The sequence below is a fragment of the Anser anser genome (genome assembly GCF_964211835.1).
Source record: "Anser anser genome assembly, contig: HAP1_SCAFFOLD_118, whole genome shotgun sequence".
Classification (NCBI taxonomy): domain Eukaryota; kingdom Metazoa; phylum Chordata; class Aves; order Anseriformes; family Anatidae; genus Anser; species Anser anser.
The window spans coordinates 43,954-58,940 of record NW_028153816.1 but is presented as its reverse complement, the minus strand read 5'-3'; the positions used below and the strand labels follow the sequence as shown (position 1 = coordinate 58,940).

Below are 14,987 nucleotides of genomic sequence, written 5' to 3'. Positions count from 1 at the left end.
CCATTCCCATGACGACTTCTCATCCCCCAAATGACTTCTCACCCCCAGGTCTCACTCGGGGACCCACCACCCGCAGCCGCTCCCCATCAGGAGCAGACATCCCCAAACCAATTGGCGACGCGGGCAGCGGCAGAGGGCTGCGTTCAGCCCCCACCCCCCCCACCCCCCCCCGCTGACCGATGCAGGAAATAAGTGCAGGCAGAGGCTTTGCAGGGTGGAACAGTTTGTAATTTATTCCCGGGGTAATTAATTGTGGCTGCCACCCCCAGCCCGTCCCCAGGTGAGGCCCGGCCGCCTGCTCAGGCGGGGGGCCCGGCCTGCCGGCCCGTGCGGTCTCCGGCCCCCGGCTCCTCCTGCCTGACCCTATGCAGCCAGGACGTGTCCCCGACGTCGTCGTCCTGCTGGGACCTTGGCAGTCTGCGCCCCACCTGCCCCGCGTGCCAGGAGAAGCTCCTGACGAGCTCTCCTGCCATGGAGGGGCTGCGCTCCCTGCGCCGGGGCGAGACGCTGCGGGAGCGGTAGCTGGAGGGGCTCGTCTGGCGCTGCTGCTGCTGCTGCCGCTGCCCCAGTCGTGCGTTGCGCTGGAACCTCCTGCGTGGTCGTCGGGCCAGGCGCACGATGCCAATGATGTGCCCGCGGCACAGCGGGCAGGTGTCTCTTTCGGCAGCCCAGACGTGGACACACTCCAGGCAGAAGATGTGCCTGCAGGGGTCGATGCGAGCCGCGCTGGACATGCGCTCCAAACAGATGGGGCACGTCTCCTCCTCGGGGGCCTCCTCTGGCTGCCGCCGTGGCCGCCAGCTCATGATGCCTGTGGCCGCCGCAACGTGGAGCTGGTTTTCGTCTGGGGGAGGCTGCCCTGGTGCCAGGCACTTAGCAGCAGCCTGGGGTCTTCAGCACCCCCCGGGTCGCCGGCAGGACCTCGATGCCTTGCGTGTCGCTGTCTGGATCTCGACGCTTGGCGTGACACCAGCAGGACTACTGCAGATAGGAGCAGGAAGAAAACATTGCAGCAGCAAAGAGACATCAGCTTTCTAGGTTCAACCAATTGTCTAGAGTACTGTAGCGGTAACTGTTCTGTGTATGGATTGCAGACATTGCCGTTAGAATGGCAAATCTGCTTGTGGTAGGTTATACATGGCAAGACCGCGCTTAGGACAGATGAGGCAGATAGATGTCTATAGATTTGAGAACATTACCGAAGGACCTCGATGGCTCGGGTGCAACAGCAATGGCTTCGCGTGTGCCTCTCGGCACACCTCCGCCTCTCTCTTTCCTTCCAGCCTTAGGACCTCGAGCTTTCGATACCGCCAGCTGGACTGGCCGCAGGCGCGCCGCTCAGGGCATTTATAGCCAGCCACCTCTTGTGAGGCAATAGGGTGACATCACCAGGGTCTCGGGGTGCCCCTGTTGGCAGCACTGACAGAGATCACCTGACTGTTGCGAGAAAATGCTGATGTGAGATGGCTGCTCCATGCTGACAGAAGCCAAGCAAGGAGAGCGGTATTAGGCTAATTAAGAAAAGCCATCTCGGAAGAGACCGAACCCAAGAGTGGGCCAAGGAGTGGGCCCTAAGGTATCAAGAATAAAGTGTCACTTCAAATACGTTCAAATACGTGAGACTCCCATCAAGTCAGTGCTTGATGGGCACCCCGAGACCCTGGTGATGTCACCCTATTGCCTCACAAGAGGTGGCTGGCTATAAATGCCCTGAGCGGCGCGCCTGCGGCCAGTCCAGCTGGCGGTATCGAAAGCTCGAGGTCCTAAGGCTGGAAGGAAAGAGAGAGGCGGAGGTGTGCCGAGAGGCACACGCGAAGCCATTGCTGTTGCACCCGAGCCATCGAGGTCCTTCGGTAATGTTCTCAAATCTATAGACATCTATCTGCCTCATCTGTCCTAAGCGCGGTCTTGCCATGTATAACCTACCACAAGCAGATTTGCCATTCTAACGGCAATGTCTGCAATCCATACACAGAACAGTTACCGCTACAGTACTCTAGACAATTGGTTGAACCTAGAAAGCTGATGTCTCTTTGCTGCTGCAATGTTTTCTTCCTGCTCCTATCTGCAGTAGTCCTGCTGGTGTCACGCCAAGCGTCGAGATCCAGACAGCGACACGCAAGGCATCGAGGTCCTGCCGGCGACCCGGGGGGTGCTGAAGACCCCAGGCTGCTGCTAAGTGCCTGGCACCAGGGCAGCCTCCCCCAGACGAAAACCAGCTCCACGTTGCGGCGGCCACAGGCATCATGAGCTGGCGGCCACGGCGGCAGCCAGAGGAGGCCCCCGAGGAGGAGACGTGCCCCATCTGTTTGGAGCGCATGTCCAGCGCGGCTCGCATCGACCCCTGCAGGCACATCTTCTGCCTGGAGTGTGTCCACGTCTGGGCTGCCGAAAGAGACACCTGCCCGCTGTGCCGCGGGCACATCATTGGCATCGTGCGCCTGGCCCGACGACCACGCAGGAGGTTCCAGCGCAACGCACGGCTGGGGCAGCGGCAGCAGCAGCAGCAGCGCCAGACGAGCCCCTCCAGCTACCGCTCCCGCAGCGTCTCGCCCCGGCGCAGGGAGCGCAGCCCCTCCATGGCAGGAGAGCTCGTCAGGAGCTTCTCCTGGCACGCGGGGCAGGTGGGGCGCAGACTGCCAAGGTCCCAGCAGGACGACGACGTCGGGGACACGTCCTGGCTGCATAGGGTCAGGCAGGAGGAGCCGGGGGCCGGAGACCGCACGGGCCGGCAGGCCGGGCCCCCCGCCTGAGCAGGCGGCCGGGCCTCACCTGGGGACGGGCTGGGGGTGGCAGCCACAATTAATTACCCCGGGAATAAATTACAAACTGTTCCACCCTGCAAAGCCTCTGCCTGCACTTATTTCCTGCATCGGTCAGCGGGGGGGGGTGGGGGGGTGGGGGCTGAACGCAGCCCTCTGCCGCTGCCCGCGTCGCCAATTGGTTTGGGGATGTCTGCTCCTGATGGGGAGCGGCTGCGGGTGGTGGGTCCCCGAGTGAGACCTGGGGGTGAGAAGTCATTTGGGGGATGAGAAGTCGTCATGGGAATGGGAAAGTGTTGGGGGTGGGAGCAGCCACAAAGGTTTAAATTACTCAGTTGTTTTATTGGCCTCGCGTGATAAGAAGACTCAACTCTATCCACAAAATCCTGGCTGATGAAGGAACACGGTGCCCAAAGTAGAACTTAAATAATTTAGCTGAGTTTGTAAAAGATCAAAAGTGCTGAAGCAGTTTGTCCTGGTTCCAGTTAGGACAGAGTTAATTTTCCCTCATAGTAGCTGGTAGGGTGCTATGTTTTGGATTAGGATGAGAAGAGCGCTGATAACATGCTGATGTTTTAATTGTTGCAGAGCAGTGTTTACACCAGGCCAAGGACTTTTCGGCTTCTCGCTCTGTCCTGCCAGCGAGCAGGCTGGGGGTGCAGCAGGAGCTGGGAGGGGACAGACCCAGGACAGCTGACCCAAACTGGCCAAAGGGGTATTCCATACCATCTGGCGTCATGCTAAACAATACATAGGGGTGGCTGGCTGGGGTGGGGGGCCGGCTGCTCGGGGATAGGCTGGGCATCGGTCAGCGGGTGGTGAGCAATTGCGTTGTGCATCACTTGTTTTCTTACACATTATTATTATTAATACTATTACCATTATCACTATTATTACTATTATTGTTATTATTATATTCCTGTCTTAATAAACTGTCTTTATCTCAACTCACCGGCTTCACTTTCCCGTTTCTCTCCCCCATCCCAGAGAGGGAGGGGGGAGGGTGAGCGAACGGCTGTGTGGTGTTTAGCTGCCAGCCGGGTTAAACCACAACAGGTGACAGGCCTTTAACGACACTCACGACTCAGAAACATTTGCCGATGCAGTCAAACGGTGTCTATTAACGCGAGGCACTGAAGTTAATTGGTATTAAAAATGAGCCAAAACGAAAGGCAAGTATCTGCGTGTCCAGCAGAATGACAGCGATCATCACCATTTGATCAACCTTCCCTGTGAGTTCTATCTGCAAGTTACTTTGAGGTAGCGCTAGAAAGAAGCGGTTGGTCCAGAGCATCCCTGCAAAAAGAAACATCCACGGCTTAAGTACCGTTTACTCTTTTGGTATCCTTTTAAGTACTTTTTACCCGTTTCGGACTCCTGCCTTTTCCCGGCTCACTGATGACAGCATTAGCAGCCCCTCAAGCTACTGTCCTACAGCCTTTCCCATCAGTGAAGAGATAGGAAAAACCCCACTACTTCTTGGAAAAGAAAACCAGCAGGTTTTTGAATAAAAGCATTCTCTGTTGCAGCTAGGTACAACGAAAAGAGTTTATGAAATCATTACGGGACATTCTTGTAGAAAACTTCCTCAAGCTTGGAAGAAAAAAAAACATTTCAGCTAAGTAAAACAGAAAATAACTGGAAGAAGTGAAGTATGGCGGTGTTGGAAAAGTTGCTTCAAAGACTTGTTTAATTAAAAAGAAGGAAAAAAGCAAGTTCCTACTGCAATCCCATCTTTGTCAAACTGATGGCGGGCACCAGTACGATGTGTTCAGCTAACACAGGCTGGAAGTTGTAACTGCAGCTGTGAAGTTTACCCAGTAAAAAGACTCCGCAAAGCATTCTAGCAGTTCCGATGCAATCACTGCTTCCTGAATTTGTGACTCACGGTTAACACGGCAGTACAGGAAGAAGTCTGGCATTCACTGTGCTCTTACGGTAAAGAATCTGCCCTGCGCACACCATCCCAAGCCAGGTATGCGCTCCTAACAGGAAAGGACGATAGGCTGATAAGTCTCAGCAGAGGGAAAAAGACATCAGAGAACTACTTTATAACAGCAGCACGCGGGCTGCAACCAACGTTCTCTTCCTCTCATCATTTTCATTTCTGTGGACTCCAAGAGAATACACTCCCAACATTTTTCAGCTCTGGAGAACAAACAGCCCAACCAATCTCATTCACTGAACTACAAAACTGGTATTTTCGCTATCTAGTCCGGAAAAGGAGGCGCACGTCTCTAACGTACAGTGTAGAGACCTTGTTAATAGGCAAAGTCTGCATAAAATAGGTGGCCACAGCCTGATTTTCTGACGTTCAGGGCCTTGGGTCACACACCACCACAGCATCAGACTTAATGAAGTCACCAATCTATGTGGGCCTCTCGTTACACAGGTCACATGTTATGGACCAACCTCTCAAAGGCCAAAAACCAGCACTGATACTGCCGGGCCAACACATATCTGTAGCATCCCATTTCTGGGTGACAACACAATGAATGTTTCCACAAAGTACTCGATGCAACCTAACTACTGTGTTTGGTGATGCAAAGCAAGCCGTGTCAAAGCAGCGTAGCACCCAGGCACATTCCTGGAAGATGTTTTGCTGCTCACGTTGAAGAAAATAGATAAAAAAATCCTGTGCAGTTTGCACTTCTGAGCTCAAGTACCACAGCTATGCACTACAATTGAAGTGGCATCAAAGCTTGTAAGGTTTTGAAGCTTCAGCACTGCCATCCAAATTCAAGGAGGCTGCATCTATTATCTTGAATTTGCCCCAGCTCAGTCCCCTGAAACAATTCCATAGACACGTACAAGCAACCCTTTTCCCACCCAGATTCTTTGCTTCATCTATTGCACCTCTACCTTGTGTCATATTCTTATTAATCTCAAAAGACTCCCTGGCTCACACAAAGAAGCAACCCAACAAATCCCTGTTCCCAGCCACGTTGCTTTCATGCTTTGGGAAGAGTTAACTGCAACAGCTCTAACTGTGATGCCACCTCACCCCCTCCACCTATGTGAGGTTCTTTGCCTTCTGCCTCCTCCTACGTGTACACCTGCACTAGAACCAGGAAGAATGTGCTTCCTACAATACTCCAAGAGCCTCTTCTGTTTCAGGATGTCATCATTTCAATTCAGGACTGAAAGTATTCCTAGCAAAAACCCAACAGCTAATAGCTAACAGAAGCAGTTGCTGGTGATCAGCTACAAGTAACCTGGAAGTACTGAGGAGTCACAAAAGAGAATTTGCATTACATTTAAGAACAGCATGCAGCTTAGGACCACTGCTTTCACTGACTACACTAAGCCATAAAAAAGAATTGGATTCTTACCTGCCATCACAGCAATTATGGTTTATGTTGCCCCCAAAACACACACGGCAGTACCAGAACTGTGTCAACTAGCTTTAACAGCTTCCCCAGCTATTAAGTACAGTAATTTCTGCTTCCTTTTTTTTCTTGGAGGAATATTCTTTTGTTTCCAGCCTCACTTACTTATTATACACACTGTTAATTAGCAACTATTTCTCCATACTCATAGGGTTATGGAGTCCCTATGACTGGAAAAGACTCTGTACCCTTCAAGATAAGAACAGCATAAAGGCAGCAACTCGCAAGACTGCTCTAGCTTAAAGCAAAGCTTTCCTCATTGCTCTCATCTCCTTTGACTTGAGTGCTGTCATCCTTCTACCAGAGCTTTAAAAACTTCATTACCACGAATGAAGGAAGACCAGAGCAATCAGAGAGGGTAGCAGAGGGTATAACTTAAGGAGCTGTTACTAGGATTTTTTTGTTGTTCCTGGTGGACTATTTTTCTCCTTGCCAGCAAGGAGGGAAAACCAGCAAGTTGTTTTCTCCAAGATTTTTTTTTTTTAGGTTTAAGAACACGGATTATGTTGTAGCAATTTCTTCGCTGTAAAGCGTCAGCTGAGAAGTCTAACAGTAAGAAGGGCAAGGGAAAACTGAATGCTGATGCAGAGAGTGCCAGCAGACATCATCCTCATTCCACGGGATGTTTGTAGCTATGGCAGTTGAAGTCTACACTTCCATATGCTTAACATACCCTATTTATAAGCCAATTTTAGCTGACCTAGCATGTATCAGTAGTACAGTTAGAGCCAGCAGCCTGCAGGAAAAAGTGGGCACAGGTGTTTCCATAGCAAGGCCTGTGAGTGTCTCCCATACATACTTCCAGTCTAAGCAAGCACATGAAAGGCTTGGCTTGTCGCTTACCTAAGGAACCAGGAAAACAAGGGGAAGCTAGATTTTGCTTGTGTCCTAATGCCCATATAAAAATAAAGACAGATGAAATACCCTTACTACCTTGTTAAATTCCATAAGCCGGAAGAGAACGTGCTGCACACAGGTACAAGTAAAATCCCTTGCTGGCAGGTTTGCAGAAACAAATTTTTTATTTACACAGGCAAGTCTTATCTTTAAGATAAGACCCCATTTACCTCTTTACATTTCTCGAATATTTACATGACTTCATGATGCTCCAAGAAGAGAGTGATGAACAAAAAGATTACAGAAACTGTCAAAAGCATAGCAAAAAAACCCCAACCTATCATTGTGCTTTAAAACTTATGAGCTAGAATAATGTAGAAGAAATGTAGTTTTAGCACTTTGGTCCTAACGGTCATGCTCTAGAAGACACTTAAATAGCAGAGGGGATTTCAGAAGTGACCGTATCCAGAGGTTGCCAGTGACAATTCATGAGTGAATCGTAGAGTTCTTCGCTTGTCTCCGTGAATTGTCTGTTCATTTCATCAACATCCAAGTAGAGCTGTGGATCTGAAAATAAAAGCCTGGTAAGTCCAAGTATCAAATCTGAGGCATGCGCACAAAAAAACTTCATGTGAAATGGCTAACAAAATGTATTTTAAGCTAAGTGTAATAAGCTATTAGATCTACTAATTTTAGTGAGGTATTTAGTCCTCTAAAATTTTGAGCCTCACAGCTCCAACTTTTGGGAATTTGTATATTAGAAGGCTGGGACTAGAACTGTCTTTCAAGATAAAGACAAAGACAATGTTTAAGATAGTAAAGATAACGTTTAAGGATAATCAGCCATGAAACCCTCCCAAGAGTCATTTAATTCACTTCTACGGCAATACACGTTACATAGGATAGTTTCTAAACACTAACACAAAATGCCTCCACGTGAGGAACTTTGCAAACCTTCCAGGACACAAATATGTTTTGTACCGTATTTGTAAGTGCAAGCTGAATCCTCCTTTTGGAATCTGCAACATAAGCTTTTACCTCAGGGTGGAGAACAAAGCTTTTGCATATTACTGAGTTTCTAATACAAAATCTGTTTAGCGGAACCAATACAAAGAACAAAATTCTGTCTTAGACCATTTTCAAATGGGAATGAAGGCACAGGTACAAGAAACCTGCTGCGAAGCATTGACAGTGTCCCGTTTTACTTGATGCGGTCAGTGTATGCTGTATCAGCTTTAAAACCCCAGCTGAATGCAGATCAACCCCACAGAGGTTTGACCTCAGCTGAATTTTCAAGATGTTCTTCATCCAGTAGAGGTTGGCTTGTATTGTTAAAAGGCACAAGTATGGCTAAACTCAAGTGACAATGACAGAACCCTTATTACCGTCAGTAATTAGGTCATCACCGATTGCAGTCATAACTGAAGATTCCTGAAAGACAGAAAAGGCTAAGTTTAATCATAACTCATTTCAGAAAGCATCACAGATTCAAAGTGCTGCAGTCTCAACCCATTCCTTCTTCCTACAACTACAAGGATAGATGGCATTTTATCTATTTATTTTAAGAAGAAAGCCAATATTACAGTACAGGTTGGAAGGGACTTCCGGAGGTCACAACTAATACATTGACCACGATAAGACCACTTACAACAACTGTTTAATTTGCTTTAAGCAAAGCAAATCAGAAGAACAGGAACAGAAGAAGCGTACGCAATTATGCTGTCAAAACCATTCTTTGGTATGCGTGAACAAATAATGGTGTATAAATCACTAATTCTATGGATTTACTATTTAAGCACTTAAATACAAACACCTCTGAATGGAATCTGCTCTTTTAACTTCACACTAAGCAGAAAGCATGTTTTCAACTTCGGATTCTTTTTGCTGATTCACACAAATCTTTGTGTGTACAACATATTATCTGTGAAATATTTTCTTTACAGCAAGCGTGCACTATCTTTACCTCAAAAACAGCTGGAGCCATTAAAGAATCTCCTAAAGAGCAGTCTCCAACAGCTTGCATGCTGTCATAGGGAGCATAGGAGCTGTAGTTGTAGTCAGCGTAAGCATCGTAACTCCTCTGCGAATAGTAGTTCTGGTAATCTTGGTAATAATCATTATAGTTGTATGACTGGTACCGCTGCAATTCTGCTTTCAGTCTGAAACATGAGGAGTTGCATACAGTCAGAGAACAAGAAATTGTAAACCCAGTTCTGAACTTAAACAATTTGTTAGCTTACATACTTCAAAACTTAAAAGGAAGCTTTCCTAAACAGTCACCTAAGTGACAGCTTAAGTCACAGCTCAAAACCTCATTTCTATAGAAGCAAGCATCCTCACCTTTGCCAATACCAGAAGGAATTGTTCTCATGGATTAACTCCAGAGCCTTGACATGGTTACCTGTACACATCAAGTATTTTTAGCGTTGGCATAAGCAAGCTGCTGCTAAGTCTCTGTGCTTTGCTAAAGATTGATTTAAGACCAGAGACATTTATCAAGCACAGCTGCTTTAAAGATGCAGTCTTAACCCTTCTATCTTTTGTTTGGTTAATTACTAGATCTTATTTCCAGAAAGAAGTGAATGGAGTCAGATTATCCATTTCAAAGAAGCATCTGACACTGCCTGTCAGTTTGCCATGTCTACCTCCACCTGCTCTGTTTTTTTGTTTGTTTAAAGTCCATTAAACATTCAACAGCTGCCAACTATACCACTCAGGTGAAGTCAGTCTTGCTTAACAACACAATCGCGATTCTCCAGCATGACGCCTTATTATTAGTGGGAGAATTACAAAATACGCTGGTTCTTAAGAAGAAAGGGCCAGCTGATTAGCTTTCACTACTTTCCCTTTCAAGATTTTCTCAGGGGCAGCTTCAGACTAATGACAAGAACCAAGACAAGTGCTATCTGTACTAAAACTGAGGTACACTGCATAAAGAACATTCAGATAACCCAGCTGCATATTCAAAAAAATCCGCTGTTTAGACTTGTCTTCACTGATTCTGTACAGGCAGACCTCCTGTGTCTGCAGTGCCCAGTTTCTCTCACTTGAATTGGGGATGCAGAGAAGTGAGTTCTATGCTTTTGGGGAAGAATACAAGCTGAAGGCATTCTGAAATAGCTTCCAAACTCAGCAAACATGAGGGACAAACTAATCCAATGGCTGGGTATTTCAATGCTAAGAGAGCACGGTACTCAGCCATTCAGAAACGTATTACTGATGTGTATTTTAATACCTACATTTGTTTCAATACTGCAAAGCTACACAAGTTCTAATAAAGAGGTAATCCATTGTCTTGTTACTGTAGTAAACAAACAGAAGATACATCATCTTAGGTCTTCTGCTTCCAACTGCACTCTTCCTACATACAGTTGTGTAGGGAAGGAAAATCTGAAAATACTGTTGACGTTCTTCTGGATAGCCGAAGCAAGAAAACATGTTTGTGGCTTATTCTTGTTTTCAAAATAAAACAATATTAATTTAATCAAAAAATTTTGGCAAAGAAGTTTGGACAGTGCTCTCTTGGAGAAGAGCATTTCCATTCTAAAGCAGAAGGAGGCAACATTTGCAGAATTATGCTAGGTAAACAGAAACAGAAGTGTCATTTTTTACTATTTAACAGAACACACAAGCTAACCTCATGAACATACTGAAATTGTTTATATGAAGTCCTGTTTTGTCAGTATCCTGGATCAAAGTTCATCAAATTTGGTGTCAATTCTTTAACCGTTCAAAGACCTGAATTGCCTTAAATAAGTGATAGAACTGAGCCGGTAGAGTAAGAAACCCTCTCAGGAAGTGCTAAGCTTTAAACTCCCCATTGCCCTAAGCTCATGAAAAGCAAAGAATAGCATTCTAAACCTGTTCTAGTAATAACGCCTTTGGCTTTCTCCCTGCGTTCCCATTTTTCCCCCCACTTCTTTCCTGTCAACCCACTGTAAAACTAGTTATGTGCTTCTCTCAAACTAGAGGGAAAGCTCTAAGAACAAGAACTCCCTAGCATATAAAACCACTTGTTGTCCCTTCTACCTTATGCAGGCCCAAACCTGAAAATATTTACCAATGCATTCAGCTTTGCTGCTGTTGAGAAACAAGGCTGGTTACAATGGCAGCTAAGCCCAAGTTGCGCTGTCTGGCTAGACTTAACAGTTGGATTCCCCCAGCCGTCCTGAAGCAGGTTGATGAATCCAGGGAGTCAAAACATAGGACTTCTGCATTTCTGGTTTTGTAGACTGCATCGTGTGTACAGCCACTAGAGCAAGGGCCACAGACTTTCCAAAGGCAGAGCTACAAGAATCTGATTATTTAGAATAATTGTATCAATGCACAACTCCTTGGTTACCTTTTAGAAATTCCTATGCTCAGCCGGATTCCTTTTCCCCCCAGGCCTGGTGCGTTCTGGCAGTCTTGCAGTGCCCTCATCTGATCACCTTGCTCACCAAATCTGACATAGGCATACCCTCTACTATTTTCAAAAGGGAGAAAACCAATTCTAGTATGCATAACAGTTACAAAGCTAATGAATTCAATTTCTGTCTTCTACAAAAAACAGAAGATAGCAGCTACTATAGCTTCTATTACTTAAGCAACCTCTCTGGCATGTGCACGTGCACAGAAAAGGCTTTCACCAAATTAAAAAACTTGGGCCAGAAGCAAAAAGCTTATTCCTTGGTAGCATTAAGATGCAACTCACTGAGAGCCAGCAAAACAATACATTTTAAGTGCTCTCTGCGTAAGTAATCAGATTCCATATTTCTGCATATACAGCAGTTAATCAGTTAGCACTAACCCACTCCTTTTGGAGCCACAAACTTTATTGGTCACAAACACCAAGAGCTGGCTGTAATTATCTGAACCAGTATTAACCGGTACCTCTGAACTCTTCAAACAAAAATATCTTTCAGGTGCTCTTAGAAGAACAACATCAATTGCCTGCAACAATTTGATGGCTTTGCTAAACGGAGCACTGAAAAGCACAGTGGTACAGTTTCTTTTGTAGCCTGTTCAGAAATTATAGCCCCGTGCCTACAGCTTCAAATCAGGCCAAGCTTACCAGCCCAACTCTTACAGCTTAAGTTCACTGCACTCGAATGCCTTCAAGACGTGCTTTTAGGAGCCATGGAGAAGAACCCTCTGGTAAGACCACCATTATAAAGTACTGAGTGTTGTTTTACACTTAAAATAGAACTATCTGTTACAGTCATTCATCAGCTTTCCCTAGGCTGCTGCTCTCTCACTACTGAATGTGATCCTGCTCTCAGTTTCCCACTAACTTTTTCCCCCAGCGGTTATGGCCTCTTTTCATCTATGACACTTTTAAGGGACTACACCGTGTTGAAAAATGCTGGTTAACATTTCCTTTTACACAAGGTGCCTCATCGAATTTTCCTGACTAAACCAAACCCCAGAACCTTAACTAGAAGAGGAAGCACACAAACACACACGCCTCCCTGGCCACCATATCTCCCCAAAACATATCTGTTCAGTAACAGACCAACTGTAAGAATACTGCGATTAAAATCAGTATAGCTCTATACACTGCTTTTGTTCGGGATTACTAGCTAATGTCCTTCCCCTTACCCCTTCTGGAATTAATACTGAATTCTGTACTCTAAAATGTGGTTCTTAAGTCATACAAATGACATTTAACAATCAGAATTTTTCCACACAGTGATCCTCAATAAAAACTTCAATCCTCTACTGCAGTCTTTCAACAAATTAAAGGAATACAAAACTGGCTAATAACTGTTCAGTGATTTTTGGACCTTTGTAGCACTAGAGTAACAGCAGTACACTCTGCAGCATAGTTGCAAGTACGTGGGAATAAGATACTCTCTCTCATCTCTTTTTTTCTCTGAAAAGTGTGAGGCCTCTATTTCACCCTACTAAAGATTTTACCACCAACTGTACTGCTAGCATTGAGACACTACAACTTCTGTGCTTGTATGAGATGCAGGACAGGTTCCTTAAGGTGTCACAATTTTTTGTCTAAACCTAGTGTTGAGATCAAAAAAGGGATTGCTACTAATTGCGTACGTATCAATAACCAGGACAGAAGACATGCTGCATATAGGAATTAAACTTTTTCTAAAGCTCTAGTACATGAACATATCAAATCCCGCAGATTTTTTCTAGTATGGTTTCAGAGGTCTTACTTGATGGACATAAGCGCACAAGTGAAGACAAAAGATACTCTGTTTACCTGAAGTACTGGTTTGCAAGTACTGCTTCTCTTCTGTCCTTCCCAAAATAAACTGTGAGGCAGCTGCAGACTCTGCACCTGAACACTCTGAGTGAACACCGAATGTAAATGATGGCAAGGCAGCATTTTGTGGACGCAGCCGCAGCAGCAAAACCTGCAGAAATAAGTGAATGTCAAGTCCGTAACCCACGGTGTATCTGCAGTACGTGAAGGTTTGAACTACATTCTAGTCCTGATCTTTCCAGTCAAAACTGTTTAACAAACAACCCACCAAACAGTAAAACAAACAAGAAAACCCCATGCTTCCTCTCTACATAAAACTTTTCACAACTGTGTTTTCTGCCCACCACCTGGCTTTAAAAAGTATACGAACTTCTTTGAAAGATCATGTTTTTAGTCTGAACTCCAAATGAACAACGTGTAGGGCATGTAAAGAACAAGCACGTCATTAATGAAAGCTTTTCTCTAAAAAGGATAAACTTATTCTTGGGGAAAAGTGTGGAAACAGATGTTATCTAGGCAATATTCCTACAGGAAAAACGAATAATTTTGCCACACCTCAAAGGAAAAAATAATTGTGCTTAACAGGTAAGAAAATAAAAAAAATCAGAGCAAACCAAAAAATAAATCACAGAATATGCATCCTCGTTTTAATCATTAAGTATTACCTCTGAGCTCTGCTTTGGTGCTTGGCTTTGCACTTTCACAGGCTACACACTTCGTGGCCTCTGCTTTGTTTTGAACCAAGCAGGTCTCCCAATCCCAGCTTCCTTCGGGCTTCTTGAATTTGTCTAAATCCAGAAATTCTCCAGAAGGAGCAGAAAATGCAGATGCACTGCTACTGGTCACAGGTGTTGGACCCTCTGTGAGACAAACAAGACAGTTAACCATCCTGTTTGAACATGAACTATAAAATGAACATTAACTTTTAAATTTGATTTGTCAAATCCCACAGAAATGTTCAAAATTACTCCGCAACTCCCCCCCCCCCCGCCCCTGAAAAAAATAAAAGCCACCAAAAACCCACAAAGAAACAAAGAAACAAACAAAAAAACCAGAGTGGAACTCAAAGCTTCCAAACAACACACAACTCTGTTCAGCACACAAGCTTCTGCTGCTGTTGACCACAGTGTAACCTCCATAAAGAGGCCTGACAGGTGCCTTTTAAAAAAAAGGTGCCTTTTAAGAGAGAAGCAGAAGATAACGCTTCAAATTCAAAACCGGAAAGACAAGAATGGCTCTTCCCTTCCACAGCACACGCAGAAAACTTTTATCCTAGTATTACTTGCATCGCTCTTCCTCCTGACAAGTGCAACGTAACCGTGCAATTCACTGCACCATGGTCACAGTAAACCCCTCATTTCCAAAATTCCTCCTTGCAATGGCAAGAGCCTCAGACAAAGATGCCGACTGACCGCTCAGAGGTTGGAAGTCCAAGAGAATCAACTCTGTCTGAAATCCATTATCTTACCTCATGAAATTTCAGTCTTACCGCACAGGATGATTACAAAAGCCCGGTCTAGTCCATCTTAATTTGTTTCTTCCACGATATATTTGCACAGGTGTTTTTCGATGTAATGGCATGTTAAATGACATTTAGAGTCAAAGTTAGAATTAGAATCGTATTTTAAAAACAATACAACCACGCTCAAAATCAATTACGGTCACACACAATGGGAAACAACCCAGTACTGCCCTGAAGAAGTTACCCAGCGGGTCACTCGCTTTCTTGAAGCCTACCACTGACCTTCATAGGCATCTCTCTGCTTTAGCTTAAGACTAGTTAAGACTACACTG

General features: G+C 45.5%; 1 protein-coding gene across 1 annotated transcript; it reads right to left on the bottom strand.

The window, feature by feature from the left end:
* Positions 1 to 7,418: 7,418 nt before the first annotated feature.
* Positions 7,419 to 14,169, bottom strand: LOC310891414 (uncharacterized protein; the record flags this gene model as incomplete). Its single annotated transcript, XM_083853676.1, has 5 exons — positions 13,859 to 14,169; positions 13,191 to 13,344; positions 8,952 to 9,147; positions 8,374 to 8,419; positions 7,419 to 7,555 (listed from the first exon to the last, which is right to left on the bottom strand). The coding sequence occupies exons 1-5, from the start codon at positions 14,079 to 14,081 to the stop codon at positions 7,419 to 7,421; spliced, it is 756 nt and encodes a 251-aa protein (XP_083709802.1). The 5' UTR covers positions 14,082 to 14,169.
* Positions 14,170 to 14,987: the final 818 nt, after the last annotated feature.